We start from the raw sequence: 19,613 nt of genomic DNA, 5'->3' as shown, positions 1-19,613 counted from the left end.
GTTTAAGCACACTGTATCACTGCAGTTTAAACTCCACAATCATCATCACTCAAAATGTTCTTATTTGATGCTTGATCTAACTTAAACTGTGGCAGGAATAGCCACTCAGGATGTTTGTATTGCTGTAGTTGCATGTCAAGGCAAAGACACATCAAGTTTGACACCAATGCATATTATGAAGAGGAAAGCTATTGGTTTTCTTTCTGCGCTATATCAAGGTTATCTTCTCCATTAAACACTCAGGAGCATAATGCACTGGGTTCCTTCAGTGTGTGTTAATTACCAAACTAGGTTCAACTGCATTCCAATATTACTGTTGATTCATTTACACCCAGTGATGTACAGATGTGATAGGACAATGGAGGAAATGTTTTAACTTGAACGTATTGGAGGTAAACAATGAGAGCAGCAACAACATCACACCAGCATTATTTATTCAGTTCAGCACTGAAGATGTAAAAAGCTCTTTTGCTTAACAGTGTATCCCTCCCTTTTGTTTCCACTAACTGTCCATCTGTCCCCTCTCTCAGCTCATTGAAGAGCCTGTCAGAGGAGGTGAAGAAAGCCAAGCCCCCCCTCCACAGGAGAAGGTACATTTTTCATTCTGCTTTAGCTTCACCTCCCTGTCTGTCTGTTGAAATGATCACATTCTTCTTTATTTACTGCCACATCATATATTTTTTAGCCAAATGAGATGTCCACATGAGACAGCCGGTAATTCAGCTCTTTATTCCCTCATGTCTTTCAAAAACCTGTCTGAAAGAAAAAATATATAAATGTTGTGATATCATTGTTTTCCTTCTTTGCAGTCAGAATCAAGTGTTTGGGTGTGGTTTGCTTTCTTGTCTTTTATTACAAGAGTGCAGTGACTGTGTCATACTCACACATACACACTCACTGGCCCATGCCAGGGGATCCAGGGGAAAGATTCATGAATGAAATGAAAGCAGCAGTCCTGAACAGTCTGAGGTGGATAGGGAAAAATCTCCTTTAATTCAGTCTAATGTGGTGCAGTGATGTTTTTCAGGTTCAGCTTATCAAAACCTCAGCAGCTGGAGACAAACATCTGTTTGTTTCACAGCACTTTTTTTCTTTTTGCCTCTCTGTAACTCAGTCTCCTCTTACTTATTAGTCTTTACATTACTGCCGTGAGGATTGAAGGGGTGAAGCAGGGCAGCCAACCTTCTTCTCTGACACCAAGACAGTCCAAGAAATGAATAGTTCAGACATATATCTTTTATCATAAGACCATCATCATTGTTCCACCTCATTCTTAAAGCATCCCTTTGACCAAACGTCTAATCATCACTTTTTTATTCATCTCTTCTCCCTTTCCTTTTTTCACATTTTTATGATCATTTATTCTTCATCTTTCTATTTCTCCAGTATGAGCTGGTGTCCATCCAACCTACGTTGTCCTAATCAGGAGCAAATAGACAACCGAAGGTAAATAGTAAAGGTCAACAGCAGTACACAGTTCATTTTCTAGCAGCATTTCAGTCTCCATCAGGGTAGTGTCTTCAAACATCATCTCTAACTATAATGTAAAATACACACATTCAGTAAAGTAAAACAGCACAACGCTATGCAGAGGAGCATTATGAAATCAAGTCATCTATAAGTTAATGCTGTCTCTTTTCATTCAGCTCCAGTCTGGAAGGTCTGGAGGTGGGGAGGACAGCGGTTCAAACTCAATGTCCCAGCTTCAGTGATCCAGAGGAAAGGGCTGCAGGCACAAGTTTACACTTTGATAACCAGGACAGAGGCTCTCTGGTCTCTCTCACCGAGGAAGAGCAGGAAGGAGATGGCAGTAGCATTGATAGCCAGGTATGCACCCCTGCATGCCTTCTTATGTGTGTATATTACACAACACAGGTGAGTACACTCTTGTGCAATATCACCTAAATGTCAATTGATTTACAGTTGTATCAGCTCTAAATAACTGCATTATTTTGAAGTTGAATAGTGGAATATTTCCTCTTACAAGCAATAACAAATGCTATAGAAAGATTGTTTTGAAAGTACGAGCCCTAACCTACTCAACAAATGTAAATACACGTGTGATCGCTGACATAAAATTGAGTACATATATAATTTCTGATGAGCCTACTTGCATGAAGATGGTAATAAAAGGAGCTGCGAACACCAGATCTTTCACAGTTTTAGATCCATGGGCTGTATCTATCTGGACATCTAAGTCATTGCTCCACACTGAAAAAAATTACCAAAGAAACTGAAAAATGTGATTATGAGACTTCACAATGGTGGAAAAGGATCCAGAAAGAAACAGAAGTTATGTGGAAACACAGTACAGCAGTAATCAGAAGATACAGATTGAAAACAATTAGCATGAATCAGTTATAATGGTTATCCTCCTAAAATGACGCCATGGACAGTGTGCTACTTTCACAGTCTAGCTAACGGGGTTTCTGTAACAGCTCTGACAGTATGAAGGATGTTGCATAATTTCCCCTTGTATGGACAGCAATGAGAAAAAAAAATGCTTGCTTACTGTTTGGTTTAAAACTGTAAGATGTACAGTAACTTTGACAAAGAACATGAAAGCAAGCCTGCTTAATTTTGGGAGCACATAACTTGCCAGATCAGAGAAAGACACATTTGTGCAGCTCAGATGAAGTCCAGCACGTTTGACATGAGTGTGTTCAGGACTACAATAGTAAATTCATAGTCCTGACAGTGATGCACAAAGTTGGTAGCGGGATGCTGCATGGGTACAAAAGGTGTTTGGGCAATGACATTTACAGATGGCACCCTAAATGTCTGTGGATCTACCAAAATACTGGCTGACAAGGTAACTACCAGTCTGTGGAAACTTGGCAGGAAGGAATATTCCAGTAAGATCCAAAGGACACTACCAAAAAGGTTTTCTAAAGAAGGAAAAAGTGAAAACTGTGACCTGTCCAAGTACGTCATCTGACTTGAATCTAGCAAAACAAAGCTGCGGTATTTTAAAGAGAAAAATCGAGTAACAAAACCCTTCCAACAAAGAGCAGCTGAAAAAAAATAGTCTCTAAACAATAGCAGAACATCTCTCCAGAAGTTTGTGCAACACTGATGTTCTCCATGCAGAGGAGGATTGAGACTGTCATCTAAAAAGAAGGCCAACATGTAAAGGACTGAACAAAATAAAAGATGTGATTCTCAGGAATGAAAGATGTAATTGCTTTTGTTGGATTTTGTTCCGACTATGGGGCCCGTGTTCGTAATGTAGGAAATCTAAACTGTTCTTAATTTCACACAAGAGCAAATACTCTATGGTCTTATTTGGTAGTAATACAGCTGCTGTAAGGTGATACAGTTTTGAATCATTCAACGTTTAGGTGACATTGCACAGGAGTGTAATCACTAATATTTTATACTGTACATTATTTCAGCTTTTTCTCACTGGACTATTGGTCTTCAGGCTTAATTTCTGTTACGTTTTTTGTCTGAATGGACTTGTTAATTTTCCCTTTTGTGTTGAAAGACATTGCATCAGGTACTGTCAGCGACAACCAGCTGTCCTGCCATAATTCATCATCAAACTGTCACCAAATCCTTCTCCACGCTCACCATCAGCCACCGGGACATAGATGGTAAGCTTCTGCTTAACGAACCTCTTTTTTTAATTATGGCTCTTGATCTTTTTATTTCCTTTCACCATTTCATCCACTTTCCCTCCTGTGGTTTTAGTTAAATGTAGAGACTCTTAAACTTCCTTAGTAAGATGAAGATTTTACTCGTTCATCTTTTCATCCTGGCACACCCATTGATGCTTTTTAGTGCATGGATTTCCTCGATCAAAGCGACGAATCAGCTTCTCTCTTGGTATCTCCTCGCTCCTCCCCAAAAGTAGACGCCACTTTTCTATTGGCTCCTCCTCCAGTGATGATGATGAGGAGGAGGGAGGGAGTAAGTATGATGACGTAACTGTAGTCCTGTGTCTATTCTGTCAGCATGGTATCCTGTAATACTACTCACCAAAACAAGTGTTCACCAGAATACATTCCCATGCGTCTGGAACTGCAGACTCAGATGGATCAAAAAGACATTCCCTGCTGTATTTGTCTGTGAAAGTCTAAACTAAAAGAATCTGTTTATTTGGATATGAGGAGTAGTGAGGATTATGAAAATGTACAGGGGTGTTTTGTCTCTGTATTAATCTCATGAACACTTACTGATCTTTAAAGCGTAATACTGATAAGCAGAATAAAAACACTGCCTTAATGTGGTTTTTCTACTAAAATTAAACCATTTTTATTATATTAACCAAACCTTAACCATTGGATACCTTAATTTCAAAGGATGTTTTTTTAAACAGATAAAGAAAATGGGCACGTTTGCTGTCAAACCAAGGGTTACTTTTAGTTGGAAGAAAAGATTAATTAGTGTGTTTCATAGACAGACACGTAAAGCTAACTGTAGCATAGCACATAGACTTCAAGACATAAAAATACACCAACCAGACAGCCTCCGAAACTCATATGACAAGAGTCAAGTTGGTCATTGTCATCCTTGAACTACCGAAATCTATCCAGTGAGTCTCTCAACATGGCTATGCTGAAAGTGTTGCGATCTTGTACAACTTATCTCCTGTATTTCTTTGGCAACTGACAATCGTGTGGAGCCCACATCCTCTCCTCTTTGTTTGTTCACCTCTTTAATAATGGCACTAAAACAGCTTTTTCCACCCTCACTGCTGTGATGTGGCAGTTCATACATGAGCCTTGTCTCTGTGATGCCAATACTGTATTTTATTGACCAGATTTCAGTTTATGAATTTGGCTTTGAAGACTTTGTTGCAGGTATCACAGAAACATGTGGTGTGACTGCATAGTGTGGCAGCTGTGTTGGACTGATCAAGTGATGTTTGTCCTGTGTGCTTCCTGTAGGGGTGAGCTCACTGTCCGGCAACTCTGAGTCACTGGGATACAGGTAGGAAGAGACACTGATAAAACTAATGTTATTTTACTACTATTCACTTTTAAACCAAACTCTGAAGACCTAAAGGAGCAATCAAAAAAGACAATACCTCTCCACAGAAGATATTAACAAAGTCTGTACCCTGCTCTTATGCGGCAACTATTTAGTAATAATGCAGTTATACTATTTCCATCAGGCCACCAACTGTAGTATTGATGTATCCACTTTAAATCACTTAGAAAAACATTGGGATTGATATTATCCACTGGCAAGAGTATTAAATTCTAAAAAAAATCTAAATGTGCAGAATGGCTGCATCATTGCTCTGTGTGTTTGTCAGTATTTCAGAAGAGCCAGGCCCTCTTCGGAGTGACATTGAGGAAAGAGGACCGAAAATCAGTCGAACATTCAGCTACCTTCGCAGCAAGATGAGCAAGAAAGGCAAGGTGAGAAAACGGGTTTCACAGACTTCACACTGCTCTGTGAGAGGACCACCTCACTAAAACCAATCTGCAAAATCAATAACACAACTTGGCCTTCATAAGATGTTATGTGGTCACATTTTGCGAGGTTTGAGTGTCAAATATACACCAATATGCCACAAGATTGAAACCACTAACAAATGCATGAATAACATTGATTATCTCATTATAGTATTGCCTGTCAGTGGGTGGGATATACTAGGACACTCAGTTCTTGGAGTTGATGTGTTGTAGGCAGGAAAAATGGGCATTGTGAGGATCTGAGCGGCTTTGACAAATTGTGATCGCAGTGAATCAAAGTCATAATTATTATTTACTTTTTAAAATCCAAAGTGCTTCACAAGGAGAGCAAAGTAAAACAAATCAGTCGAAAGAAGCGCGTTTCGGGCTACCGCTATTGCTCACCTGGTTGTGCTGGCGTCCCACGTACAGGGGCTATAGTCCCCGATGCAGCGGCCTCCCCACTTTCCTGTCTCTCTCTCGACTGTTCTATCTAATAAAGGCCAGAAAAATAGCTTAAAAAGAAGCACATGTCCTTATTTTATTACGTCCTTCATTATATTTGGATATGTCTTTGCAGTTTCCTGTTTCAAGTTCATTAAGCTCATTCTTCAAATCACTAACAGATCATAATCCATGTTGTTTATTACTCGATCTATAATTCCTTGAACTGTTACCAAAGCATCTAAATCAGTAGGGCTATGCAAAATGATTGATATTGTCTGTAAAATGTGGCTCAATAATATGATAGCCTCAACCAACTCCAAGACATATGAGCTAATGATGCTGGTGCAGCCCCACAGTGTTCACATAAATGGGCTTATTTTAATAAACATTTTATTGCGTTTTTATTTAGACCAATGTAAGCAATGTATTATCTTAATTTGTAGGAGGCCACATTTTAAACACATTTAAAAGTTATAAATCTGTCCCAAGACCTGTTCCTGCCACTGCTCTTCTGCAAACTCTATACTTATGTTGTCCTGCCACGCGCTATAGTCTGTTGCACATGTCAGCTGATACACTTCAAACACACTGATGACATCTATTCCACTGAAAAATTAGGATTATTAGGCTTAAGGCACTGACATTTAGTGCTTTTCCCGTATCTAAAACATTTGCTCTCACTTGTATTTTTTCAAGAGGGATGTATGTTGTCCATGCTGAAAGATTAAAACAATGTGTCTTTGCATTCTGCAGGCTTTCATCAACTAATGCTAATGTGAAAGCAGATAGCAGGAAAGCTACCACCACCCCAGTCTGGCCCACTTGCCTGCTGCCATTTTTTGATTAGCATTTTTGTCTTGCACATAGTGTAAAGTCAAACATTAATATTACATAAACTTCAACACCATAATTTGTCATTATTTTCTGGCACTTTATATATGACAGTGAATCATTTTCTTCAGAACTTTATTGACGTTTGTCGACTTGAATGCCACTGGGAGGCACTGTGACACCGTCAGTAAGGCTGCAACCAGTTTGCATGTGAAGTACATGTAATAATGCATCATTAGGAATGAATGGACCATTTGAGATTATTTAGAGTTTATCAGTCGAATTTCAAGCTAGTTTAATGTGAGCTTGTGCATTTCACTTGCACGTCTCAAACACAGCAAACCTTTACCCAGCAAACCAAAATTAGATCTGAAACTAAATGAAAAGTGAAGTGAAAGCAAACATTCAAATGCATGAATAACAATATTAGAATAGAACTGATAAGGTGAAAATATTTACTAAACTATAGAATCCAAAGCCATCTGAAAAAAGAATGAAAAGGTTGATTAAATATATAATGATCAAAATACTGCCCCCCAATAAAAGAGTAATTCTGCAAACCAATTAATTGTCATATGCGGTGGCTTTGTCATGACAACAGGAGTTCTGCAAAATACTGCAGCAGTCTATGAAAGAGGAACTCTGCATGTGTGTGTGTGCGTGTGTGTGTGTGTGTGTGTGTTTGGGGGGGGGGCTTGTGTATGCATGTACAGATGGTTGCAAGCTCATTTCCTGATTTGACAGCAGACAGCTGAGTAGCAGCAGTTTGTGCACAATGACTGAATCAAAGTGACAACAACAGAATGCTCTGGCAGAGAAAGGCATGGATTCACACGGACAATGACAGGTGAACCCAGGCAGTCAGATTTAGGAGCAGAGAGAAGGAGACAAGAAGACAATTTCAGTCATGCTGAGTAAGAGGTTTAATTGCTCTGCACTGTAGAGAGGAGAAACCGGATAGCAGAGCAGATGAGGTAGGAAGATTGTGACGTGTGTTGTTTTTATTCACATTGTGGTGGCTTGTCCCTATATCATAAATCCTTGGATTTTGCACAGACGATTTGGGTAAAGATGACAATAAGTTCAATTTAAGTTAAGGTTTTGGTAAATTAAGTAGTTGTCATGGTTCGTTCTCCGGATTGCTCAAGACTCGACTGTGTGTGTGTTTGTGCATGTGATGATGGTGGTTAGGTTTGTTCTCTTTATCTGTTGATGCTGGTGTTGAGCTGCAACACAGTATACAGCACACCACTGTACAATACTGCTTAAATGTTCATTAATTCAAAATTGTATCATCCCACAGTTATTGCATGACTTTTACAGTTTATATAAAAATACAGGCCCCACATAGGAACTCCTTGAAACAAAAATACTATTTTACTGAGATCTGTTATTTTTTCAATACTTTGTGTTTCCATCTATACTTTGATGACAGACTCAATCATCCCCAACATGGAGGACACCAGTGTTACTCAAATATCTGCAGAGGTGTTCTGTCATTCTCTGGATACTATTTTTTCAGCTGGTCTTTGCTGAAGGGGTTGGAACATTTTTCTGCAAGTAGCGCCCTCTGTAGTTTTATTTTAGGAACATGACCACTGTAGCTCTGATTGGTGGTACTATGGCTCGTTGTATAGCCTCTATTTACTGATGCAACTGTGATTCACTGATTGTTAGTTGGTCAGGGATCTTCCTGTGTCCTTTTTCTGTTTTTGTAAAGTCTCGCAGTCAGATTTTTCAGTTTCCTTGGCAATTTTTTTTTCATGTGGAACCATGATGCAGACATGCAGCTAGATACAACTAATGGGTCCAAACCTGACAAAGTACTCAGCTCATATTATAAACATGCTAATGCTAATTGGCTAAAGGAAAACCACGCATGTCCTTCATTTTGTTTCAGTTATTCACTTTCACTGTGTCAGTGATCACAGGTGTATTCACTTTTGTTGCAATGAATTTCTACTTTGAGGCCATGATTTTCAATACAGTCTTTCTACAGTATTAGATTTTGATCATAAGAGGAACCACTGTACTGTTCACTATTTCTTATATTTATATGTACATTTTTTATTTTTTTTCTCTCGTATATGTGTATCTCTGTTTAATGCTGCTACCAACAACGTGAATTTCTCCACTGTGAGATAAATAAAGGCATATCTTATCTTCAGCTTAGAAATAATGTAGTTACTGAGAGGTGATATGATTTTTAATCATTTGACATTTAAGTAATTTTGCACAGAGATGTACTCACTTCAGTTGTATACTGTAAGTAACAGGTATTTAAATCATTTGATGAGACAAAAATATATATTGTAGCCATAATATTCTTCCACTTTATTATTGTTGTATTTCTTTTATTGCTTTCAGGAGAAAGAGAAGGAGAGGAGAGGAGAGACTAAACGAGAGAGCAAAGAGAGAGAAAAGAAGAGTGCAAGTGGTCATCTCTTCATTCCCATCAGTCTTCCTGCCTCCACAGCCTGTCAGCACTGCACCAAACTTCTGCACAATAAGGAAACTTCCCTGTGCAACAGTGAGACTTACACCTCTTTCTTATGTCCCTCCTTTCTCCGATACATGACAGCTAAGTTCGCTGGTTACCGGTCTTGGCTCACCATAACACTTTTCTCCCTTCTTCTTTTTCATTTCTTCCCCCTTCTGCCCTCATCCTCTTTTTATTCTTCCTCATCTTCTGTACTTCTTCCTTGTTGTTTTTTTCTTTCACTTTTGTGATGTATATGTACAAATCGTTATGTTCGTATCAACATTCAATTTCATCAGCAAGCTGAATATTGCAGTTAAAGGTTTGCAGATTTAGCAGGAAAGCACTTTTATTTTCAAACCTGTACAAAACAAGTAGACGCTAGTAGCATAGTAAATCTTTGGTAAATCTGGATTTTGCTGTAGTTGTGGGAAAATGCAAATTGTTATTAATAATTTACAAAAGAGGACTCTCTGCACAGGGTTGCATGGTGGCTCGGTTGTTAGCACCACGTCACCTCACAGCTAGAAGATCCCTGGTTTGTGTCCCGGCCGGGTCCTGGGATCGTCACACATATAAATATGTATATATATGTACACACAAATGCCTGTGTATACATAGATGTACATATATATATATATCCTCTTTTAATGAAATGAAATGCAATTTATTCTTGATAAAGTATCTTCTCAAAACTTTATTGATATTACAATATGCATGCAATAAATATGACTGTAAAAATTAAACCAAAATTAACTTTTGCAAACTGTGTATTCAGGCTGAAACTAAATTGGGTATATTGAACAATAGGATTAAGGGTTTTGTTTCAATTTTGGTCAATTTAACAGGAAACAAATATTCAATGGGACACACAAAGAACCACTTCATATAGTAAATTTTAACTATGAGTTTTCATTTTTACATAAGAGAAAATGGCCCACTGTTAAATTTCAAAGTGATGCAGTTAATAAAATGATGACTCATTTAACATTTTTGTTTTGAGGTGCACTCAGTTCTGTTCTGATTGACATCGGCACATTTGGAGAGTTTCAGACTGGAGCTAGTTGAGTTTTCTTGTTCAAGTTAAAGGGCAGAACAGAACATTGATGTTGGATCAGTGATGTAGATAACTAACTTGCATTGTATCCCTCGACTCAGACTGTTTATTTAAGTACAGTCACTATAGCAGGAAGCGCTGACATGCGTGGGTGGGTGTATTCGTTCCATAAGTGGTAGCATGAGAGGAGGAGCCCCTCTGCTGACTTCTCCATTAGTCTTACAGCCTGTTGCATCAGTGAGTGTGTGTGTGTGTGTGTGTGTGTGTGTGTGTGTGTGTGTGTGTGTGTGTNATGATCACCTTCTTAGCGGGGCTGACAAGAGAAAACACCGGAGTCAGTGTTCCTTGGATCACAACTCCACTCTCAAGCACCTGATTCACTTTGTCAACGTCATCAAGAAAAATAACAACCGCACTGTTCATCCGTGAGGCAGACTTCACACTATCATATCCCACCACCTCACCTACAGCCAAACCACACTCCTCAACTGAAACACCCACAGCCGGAGAGAGTTTCACGGCGTGTCGGCGAGTCAGCGTCTCCAAGCTATTCGCCATGTTCAACCGTGTGGCTGCGGCGGCGGTAGCCGCCGCCACACAAACAAGGAAAAAGCTCCTCAAAAAGATGCCAAGAAAAGATTTGATGACAGAGAAGTTAAGCACAAACACATGAACCAACAGCCAGTAACAGAGAAAAACCAAAAAGGCTTGAAAATACACACAAACTTCCAACAAACGCTCTCCGAAGCACTCGCCCTGTCACTCCCAGCATTCACTCAGAGAGAGAGAGAGAGAGAGAGAGAGAGAGGCAGAGAGAGAGAGAGAGGCAGAGAGAGAAACATAGAGCGATGGTAGGATCAGTTTATCCTCACAGACTATAAAATCTGAGTGCTGTTGGAGTTTGTACTGTTTTAACAGACTGCAGTTCACTCCTGAGATGAACACACAAAAATGCTTGTTTCTAATGGTCATCATGTGTTGTTTGCAGACTGTGGAGTCCATGTCCATAAAAGCTGTACAGAGAGCCTTTCTGTCTGTGCAAAGAGCAAAACAAAGGTAGGTCTAATGCACCTCTTGGGATCATTGTTTCCACTTCCATATCTGTAAAACATCTTTGATTTGAACTTTGTCAGAGTTGAGGCATGTCTCACATCTTCTGAAAGACAGCTCCAGATTTTAGTTGCATAAAACTAGAACGCAGCCTCACCAGCAGGAGACCACTCCCTGAGGTTCTCAGAGCCTGAGATGGTTCATATGGCACTAACATGTCAGAGATGTACTTTGGTGCTGGACCATGAAGAGACTTATACACAAGCAAAGCTGTTTTAGAGTCAATTCTCTGAACGACAGGAAGCCAGTGCAGAGACTTGAGCAGTGGACTAATATGGTCGTACTTCCTGGTTCTAGTCAGGACTCGAGCAGCAGCGTTCTGGATATGCTGTAGCCGTCTTACAGCTCGTTTAGAGAGGTCAGTGAGCAGGCCGTTACAGTAGTCTAACCTGCTGGAGACATTGATTAGTCTCTCTAAGTCTGGCTTAGACACTGATGTTTTTGACTTCATGTGGCTGTTAAAGTTCAGGTCTGAGTTCATTATTACCCCCTAGATATCTAACCTGACTTTTAGGTTTTAGAGCGAGAGTCTCAAGCTGACTGATAACACTTTCTCTTTGTTTCTGTGGGCCAAAGACAGTGATTTTAGTTTTGTCTGAGTTTAGCTGGAGAAAGTTGTTTTGCATCCACACACTGATCCGTTCAGTGCAGCGACAGAGTGGATCTGCAGGCCCATGTTCACCTGCTGTCAGTGACACATAGATCTGAGTGTCATCTTCATTATTGTTGTAGGACACATTATTGCTGCTTGTCAGCTGACTTAATGGAAGCATGTAGAGATTGAACAAGAGGGGTCCCAAGATCGACACCTGACTAGTCATATTTCCAGTTTAAGAAATCCATAATGTAATTCTGACTGTAGTTCAAACTTGATTTAATAATCTCTAAAGGACAATGTATACCAGATACCTGCAGCTGAATTATAGAAACAAATGAATGGTAAATGTGGCATTGATTGTTCTGGAAAAATGATGTTGTGGATGTCAGAAATGTTCTTTCTGACTCAGTTACAGATGCTTGAAATACAGTCTTTCCAGTCTAGTTAATAAAAAGTCAAAGCAACGTGCTATTTATATACAACACAGTACATAGCCACATAAATAAGTTGGTAGGTATTATTCAAACACTGAACGGTATCAGAGAAGTACACATTTTTTACTGCTGATCAACAGGAGCCCTCAAACCTCACAGTAAGATAGTGTATGCTGTAAAGACCAAAAATTATTATTAATATATCGAGTGTTTTACTTTTCACCTAATTATGTCCTGTGTTTGTCTTCAGCAGCAATCGCTGGTACCAGCAGCTGTTCCTGGGTCAGCTGTTAACATGAGGAGTAAATGTAAGTCTTATTTAAACCTCTGACATTGAGGGTCTGCTGTTATTAAAGAGTATGGTGTCATCATGTTTGGATCTAAAGAGCTCTGTAAGGCTTTGAGAATAGAAGGTTACAGATGTCTATGAGACTGGCAAGAGACCTAAGAAGGTGAAAATATTTAGATATAAATCATTCCATTAGAAATTTTCCAGGAGAAAAGCTACCAGTTTTTCCAGGACTGCTTGCAGCAGCAAATCCAGCCCCTAAAGCAGACCACCGCATGCAAAACCAAATTTGACCTGCATGGGATTGTGCCAAGAAAAAGCCTTTGCTGTCCAAAAAAAACATAAGAGCAAACCTTTAGTTTGCCAAGAACTTTTTGAATAATTTGCTCTGTGTGGATGAAACAAAGATAGAGTTGCTCAGCCACAGTAGCAGTAGACGTGTTTGGCACAGACCAAAGAAGAGAGAAAACCTAACAAAGTTGCATCTGCTAAGGGGACAATACTAGCTTCTGAAGGTGTGCTCACTTTTTTTAATGGATTAATATCACATCTATTGACATTTTTGTCAAGTATATGATTGAAAATGCTTACGTTGCTTTATGGCAAATCTTAGTTGGTTAATTGTTAGTAGCTGACGGTGAAATACAATACTAGCAAGATTTAAAAGGTCCTCAGTGTGTCGTGTAATTTACCCCACTATGCGTTGTGTTCACACAGACAGTAATTAACATGACACACTGTAGTTATTCATACGTTATACATGTACATTTTCAACATTACACTCAGGGAGTATTTAGAAGGTAGGATGTACGAGTGAAGAATAGGCCACCGTATGAGTTTGACCTTGTCAGTAGTCTACTGATGAAGACGAGTCATTCTCAGTGAGAATATTCCATTATGAATCTATATTTCTTGATTTAATGTTTCTATTTAGCTACGTCTTCAGCATCATCTCTGTCATCAACATCTTCTTCATCCTCACGGGAGCGTTGGTCTACCACAACCACCCCTGATGACCAGCTTCCTGCGATGTTTCCACGGAGACACCCCAGCATTTTCAACGCACACAGCAACTTGTCCAAGAGCACCTCCACTAGCAACATAGCAGGGTGAGAAACCTCACTGGCTTGGCATCAATATGTTTATGCAAATGCTTTCTGCTAACGTGCGCTCTACTACATTAAATGCTATGTTAAAGCAACATATTGCTTCAGCCACTAGGGGTCCATCCATTATCTATACACCAACAAATCTTCACTAGGGTCGCAGAGGGGCTGGAGTCTATCCCAGCCGACTTAGAGCGAAGGCAGGGGACACCCGGGACAGGTCACCAGTCTATCACAGGGCTACACTCAGAGACAACCAAGCACACTCACATTCACACCTACGGACAATTTAGAATCACCAATTAACCTCAATATGTTTTGGACCTTGTGGGAGGAAGCCGGAGAACCCGGAGAGAACCCACGCTGCACGGGGAGAACATGCAAACTCCACACAGAAAGATCCCAGGCCTCCTAAACGGGACTTCTTTGTGAGGCGACGGTGTTAACCACCGTGACACTGTGCAGCGCCCAAAAAGGGTCATTAAAAAAAAAAAAATGCTGGACATGATGGCAAACATCAGTCTATTTAGGCAATTGTTTACTTTGTGTCCTTCTCAAAATAATGTTATCCTTAATTGTGATTGGTGTTTATGCCCATTTGATACATACAGTGAATACCTGAAGTCACATGAAAACTAAATAAATCCAAAGTGTTCTGTTGGGCGTCACAGTTTGCATGCACACCCTAATTTTATATATCACCCCAGGCTGATACTGTAATTTGATATCATGATATCAGCTGAAGTGTCAGAAATGACAGCACAGGTATGCTAAAAAAATAGTTGTCATCTCTTAGGAACACTGTCTTATTCCCAAATTCATTTTCTTACATTTCTGCAGTTAGTGGGATGTTTTATCCATTTTGAATTCATTTCCTTCATCTACATGAATCCAAACTCTTTTTTTTTTCATTGTTACTCTTATTATGTTGTCATAGTGTATGTTGTGTGTTATTGTGAAGCAGCCTCAACAAATATGCTACAAATAAATGTTGTTAACCTTGTTATATTTATTATTATTTGTAAAAGGCAAAGCCACTAAATTCTCAATGACCTTTTTTGGTTTTGTTCTTCATAGGTTAGATGACGTTCCGCTAAAAGGCCTTAAGTTTCTGTCCCAGTCTACCGACTCTCTCCATCAGGGGAGCAAAGTCAACGCCTCAACTGAGTCACTAACAGATGAAGGTACACTCACACAAGTGCACACACACACACACACACACACACACACAATGAAAATAAGTAGAAAAACTGGGGAAAATGTACTTACAAAGCTGATAAATTTGGATTTTGAACCAAATTTCTTGGTGTGTTATTCTATTTTTTTGTCTTCATGTGTGAAGGTACCGAGGTGATTGACAGTCAGCTAATGGGCGAGTTTGAGTATGACATTAAAGATCTGGAGGCTGATTCTTGGAGCGGCAAGGTGGATAAGAAGTTCCTAAAAACACTGAAGAAAGATGAAATCAAGAGACAAGATATAATTTATGGTAAGACATGTTGTAACTCTATTGGGCGGAGAAGAAACTTCAGATGTACAGTCTCCTGTAGTGTCCATACATGCAGATAAGAGTATTATCTCTGTGCAGAGTTGTACCAGACAGAGGTTCACCACGTGAGGACACTGAAGATCATGTCAGAAGTGTATTATAAAGGCCTTCAGAAGGAGGTGCAACTTGATACTCAAACTCTGGACAAGGTAGGCTGACAAGTGGTTTCTCCTGTGGACAAATAAGCAACTCTAATTAGACAAATGATGATGAAAATACATCTTTTAACGGCCAGTCTTTGGATCATATTCCTTAGATTTTCCCTGTTTTGGATGAGCTGGTGGAAATGCACACACATTTCCTCACACTGCTTCTGGAGAGGAAACGAGCCACATCAGCCGAAGCACAAAACGGTAACAACTTCCTCATCTACGCTGTTGGGGACATCCTGCTCAACCAGGTGAGCAACACCAACAACAAGAGAAGAAAAACAGCACCGGATCTAGTGGTGAAGATGTTTGATAGGTAGACTATGGTGAAGAATTTACCCAGAGAGTTATTAGGGTTTTAAAGCACCTGTTGTGTACTCTGCTGTGAATTGTCCTTCCATCAGTTTACAAGAAAGTGTTTTCTTTGAAAATTACTGAATAGGTTAATAATCAGTCAGTACAATACATGGTATTATTCACGTGACTTTTCATAGTAATGACTGTGAAAGTTCTACAGACGTCCCGAGTATGGGAGCTGATGGTGGCAGACAGCTGCAGACAAGTGAAAAAACAGCAGAAAGCTCGGTATCTGACCTAAAGTCTATTGATCTCTACCTAAGACACAACAAACTTTATCGTCATTGTTCTTCTCTGAAAGACATCAACACAACAGAATTACAACACAGTATTTTTAAAAAAAAGATCTGGCGGAGACAGCCGGAGATAACACTGACAGAGTTAAGCAGTGCATATGGAACAACTGCCATTGACTACCTATGCCTGCGCCATATAGAGAATAACTGCCATCATAGTCTGGACCTCAGTCACCTTTCCGGAAAGCAGTTTGATGTGCTGATGGGTCATTTTGTCCAGTAAGCTGGTGCGTGACTTGTCTCGTACAAATCCGTCCTCATAGTGGCTCAGCAAAAAAGGGAGATGAGCAACAGGTGCAGGGGCTTACATATTGGACCGCGGTGCGTGGTTGCTACCCCCTGATTGGCCAGGGTGCCAAGAGGGCGCTCCGCATGTACTCATAAATAGGGTGTCGAGGCGGAACCTCAATAAGTTAACAAAAAACGAAGCCCATTAGAGGGCAGAGCACATACAAAAAAAGAATTTAGACAGTTCACTTTACTTAGGCTTCGTCAATGGAAAACATGTACAAGTCTTTCTTGTAGATTAATTGTAGCAACTGGACGTGCTTGAGTTCCTTGAAGACGTTCCACCTCTCATCCAAGAGGCTTCATCAGTTCTGACTGACTAGTTGGGAGTTCCAGATACTTATATCCTTAAGGAGCCATTAACACCTGAGTTCAGTTTCAGTTGGGGATTTGTTGCTCCTCCCCTTCGTTATGTGGGTCGTTAGTGCTCCCCCTGCCACAGTGGGGAAGCCTCTTGGATGAGAGGTGAAACGTCTTCAAGGAACTCAAGCAAGTCCAGTTGTAATCTACGAGAATAAGCATGACCTGGATGACTGAGAATCTTCACAGACATGCACGAGTCCTGCAGCTACTGTTTCAATTTGAACTCTTTTAATGCCTTGTAAAGTCAGGATGATAGAGAGCCTCCTTACAAGATCTGTCCTCACAACAAGCATTGTTTTTTCGTACCATTTGTTTTCCTTGCACATGCACAGTCTTGCAATCACAAATCACATCTGCCGAGGGGTCCACGCAGACCCTCCAGGACTTAGATGTATGATGAAATTGACATCACACGGCCACAGAAAACATGAATTGGCCTTAAGGGTTCTCTTCAGAGTTAAGAAAGATATCTTTAATACAATTTGACATTTTAACCTGGCACTGGCAGAAATTCCAGGGAGCATGAATGTGGTTAGTAGATGACTTGGTAGTCAGTTTATTTCAGTTCTTCATGAGTTGGAAGAGAAATGGTGTCTAAGGAAAGATTGTGTGAGGATAACAATATTCACAATTAATTTTATTGATGTCTGCTCTGAATTTGAATTTAATAATTAAATTGGTTCTAACATTATCTGTATTTTTTTTACCTTCCTTTTAATAAAATGTTGTTAATAAATAATTCAGTTTTCAGGGTGCAAGTCTGACCGTATGAAGAAAGTTTATGGAAAGTTTTGCAGTCGCCACAATGAGGCCGTCAATCACTATAAAGACCTGCATGCCAAAGATAAACGCTTCCAGGCTTTCATCAAGGTCAGCACTCGTCTCACACCAACTCATCTTTGTACGCACCAAATAGTAGAAGATCACACTTACATTGGCTCTTCTTCATGGCCTTGGTGTCTTTGTGTGTGTGCAGAGGATAATGAGCAGCAGCATCGTGCGCAGGCTCAGTATACCGGAGTGTATTTTGTTGGTTACCCAGAGGATCACTAAATATCCTGTTCTGATCCAGAGGATACTTCAGCACACGAAAGGTAAAGATAGAATCCATGTGAAAACTGTGCCGTAATGTATGTGAAACATCGGCATTGAATCTGTGATACCGGAAATAATGTTCCAACTCTGTGGTCTGACAGACTCCGATGAAGACCACAGCTGTGTTTCTGAAGCACTGCGCTGTGTAAAGGAGCTCATCATGGCCGTGGACAGTAAAGTCAATGAGCAGGAGAAGAAACGGAGACTGAGGGAGGTCTACAGGTACTCCAGGCTGACCACGTATCATACTGTCTGTAAACTGTTTTAGGCCCAAAGTCAATAACTTTACTGCTGGTAAAGTATATCAGCTCCTTGATCAGGTGGATGAATTAGACCATGAGGGCAGTTGAGGCTGTGAGGTTATGTAAAATGTAAAGAACTGACTAAAATGCTGCTTTCTGTTGAGGGAGACTTACTTTAGTCTACTTCTTTGAGTGTCCTTTTTTTTCCCTCCAGTCCACTGCTGCAGATTTTACAGATAACAGATTGTCTATTATAGTCAATTTAGGCAATCAATGTTATCTGAAATACCTGCACAAAAAAAATGATAATAAATGAATGAAAAAAAAACAGAGTCTCCTTATAGAGCAGTAACAGATGTAAGTAGCGTCAACCTTTATGCCCATCACATGCCTTCCTAGTTTTTGCCCCTGTGTTCCATTTACATCCTTCTTGAAATGTATTTGTATATAAAGAACAAGGGCTTCCAGAGGGAAGGGCAGGCATAAGTAGGCCAGTGCTCAGTGTCAACCTGTTCATGTGTTTTCTATGATCTCCAGTCGCACTGATAGTAAATCAATCATGAGGATGAAGAGCGGACAGATGTTTGCTAAAGAGGACTTGATCAGAGGGAGGAAGCTGTTGCATGACGGATCACTGCAGCTAAAAAACTCTGTTGGACGACTCAAAGGTTCGTGATGTTTAGTTCTGTTCTACAAGATTTTTTTTTTTCTAAATTGTGTAAATGATGTATCACAATCCATTCAGACAGCAGACAGGATTTTGCAGTGTTTTTTTGTTTGTTTGTGTTGCAGAAGTCAATGCCCTGCTCCTGTCTGATGTATTGGTCTTCCTTCAGGAAAAAGACCAGAAATATGTCTTTGCTTCACTGGTAAGCCGTGCGCTTAAGGATGTCAGAGGTGTTTTAATGTTTGAGCGAGTAGACACAATATTAGGCAGGTGGTTTTTACGTCCTGGCTAACTGGTGTCCACTCAGCCTGTCCACATTAATTTTCACGAAAATTCAACTTGATTTGGACCCTTTGTCCTCAGGACCAGCGCTCCACGGTCATCTCTTTACAGAATCTGATTGTCAGAGAAGTGGCAAATGAAGAGAGAGGTCAGACTTTTTTTTCTTTTTTCACTTTGCTGCATTTGTTTTGTTGATTTCATTATCTTTCCGTACACAGCATCACAGCCATCTGGGAAACTTTAAAGGACCCCCTCCAGTGAAAATCAAGTTTTTGACCTTGTTAACGTCCATATGGTGTTTTTCGTAATGAAATGATTCGGATGGTGTTTCCTGCAGGTCTGTTTCTGATCACAGCTGGCACGGAGAGACCAGAAATGGTGGAGGTCTTAGCCAGCAGCAAGGAGGAGCGCAACACATGGAAGGCTATTATACAGGACGCTATGCACAGCATGTGAGGTCACACACACACACACACACACACACATTATGTTCTCATTCTTATTCTGAAGGAGAGCATTCATAACGTTGACATGTCAACATATGCCATTGTCTTATTCTCCCAGCATAG

At 40.1% G+C, this 19,613-nt stretch overlaps 1 protein-coding gene across 1 annotated transcript in view; it reads left to right on the top strand.

Annotated features, from left to right (window-relative positions):
• The first annotated feature begins 506 nt into the window (after positions 1-506).
• The window catches only part of LOC103374365 (A-kinase anchor protein 13), a 31,022-nt gene continuing 11,915 nt past the window's right edge, over positions 507-19,613 (top strand). The window contains exons 1-21 of the mRNA XM_008304443.1: positions 507-590; positions 1,387-1,446; positions 1,647-1,827; positions 3,488-3,596; positions 4,893-4,935; positions 5,264-5,369; positions 9,051-9,213; positions 11,208-11,275; positions 12,612-12,669; positions 13,585-13,759; positions 14,834-14,940; positions 15,099-15,245; positions 15,345-15,454; positions 15,562-15,705; positions 17,503-17,628; positions 17,735-17,852; positions 17,955-18,075; positions 18,633-18,763; positions 18,888-18,964; positions 19,126-19,192; positions 19,382-19,496. Of these exons, the coding sequence (XP_008302665.1) occupies positions 1,388-1,446; positions 1,647-1,827; positions 3,488-3,596; positions 4,893-4,935; positions 5,264-5,369; positions 9,051-9,213; positions 11,208-11,275; positions 12,612-12,669; positions 13,585-13,759; positions 14,834-14,940; positions 15,099-15,245; positions 15,345-15,454; positions 15,562-15,705; positions 17,503-17,628; positions 17,735-17,852; positions 17,955-18,075; positions 18,633-18,763; positions 18,888-18,964; positions 19,126-19,192; positions 19,382-19,496 (2,225 nt within the window). The 5' untranslated portion in view covers positions 507-590; position 1,387. The remainder of the gene's footprint in view (positions 591-1,386; positions 1,447-1,646; positions 1,828-3,487; positions 3,597-4,892; positions 4,936-5,263; positions 5,370-9,050; positions 9,214-11,207; positions 11,276-12,611; positions 12,670-13,584; positions 13,760-14,833; positions 14,941-15,098; positions 15,246-15,344; positions 15,455-15,561; positions 15,706-17,502; positions 17,629-17,734; positions 17,853-17,954; positions 18,076-18,632; positions 18,764-18,887; positions 18,965-19,125; positions 19,193-19,381; positions 19,497-19,613) is intronic.

The sequence above is a fragment of the Stegastes partitus genome, unplaced genomic scaffold, assembly GCF_000690725.1.
Source record: "Stegastes partitus isolate 25-593 unplaced genomic scaffold, Stegastes_partitus-1.0.2 Scaffold2222, whole genome shotgun sequence".
Lineage (NCBI taxonomy): Eukaryota > Metazoa > Chordata > Actinopteri > Pomacentridae > Stegastes > Stegastes partitus.
This window is presented reverse-complemented; position numbering and strand designations above follow the sequence as displayed.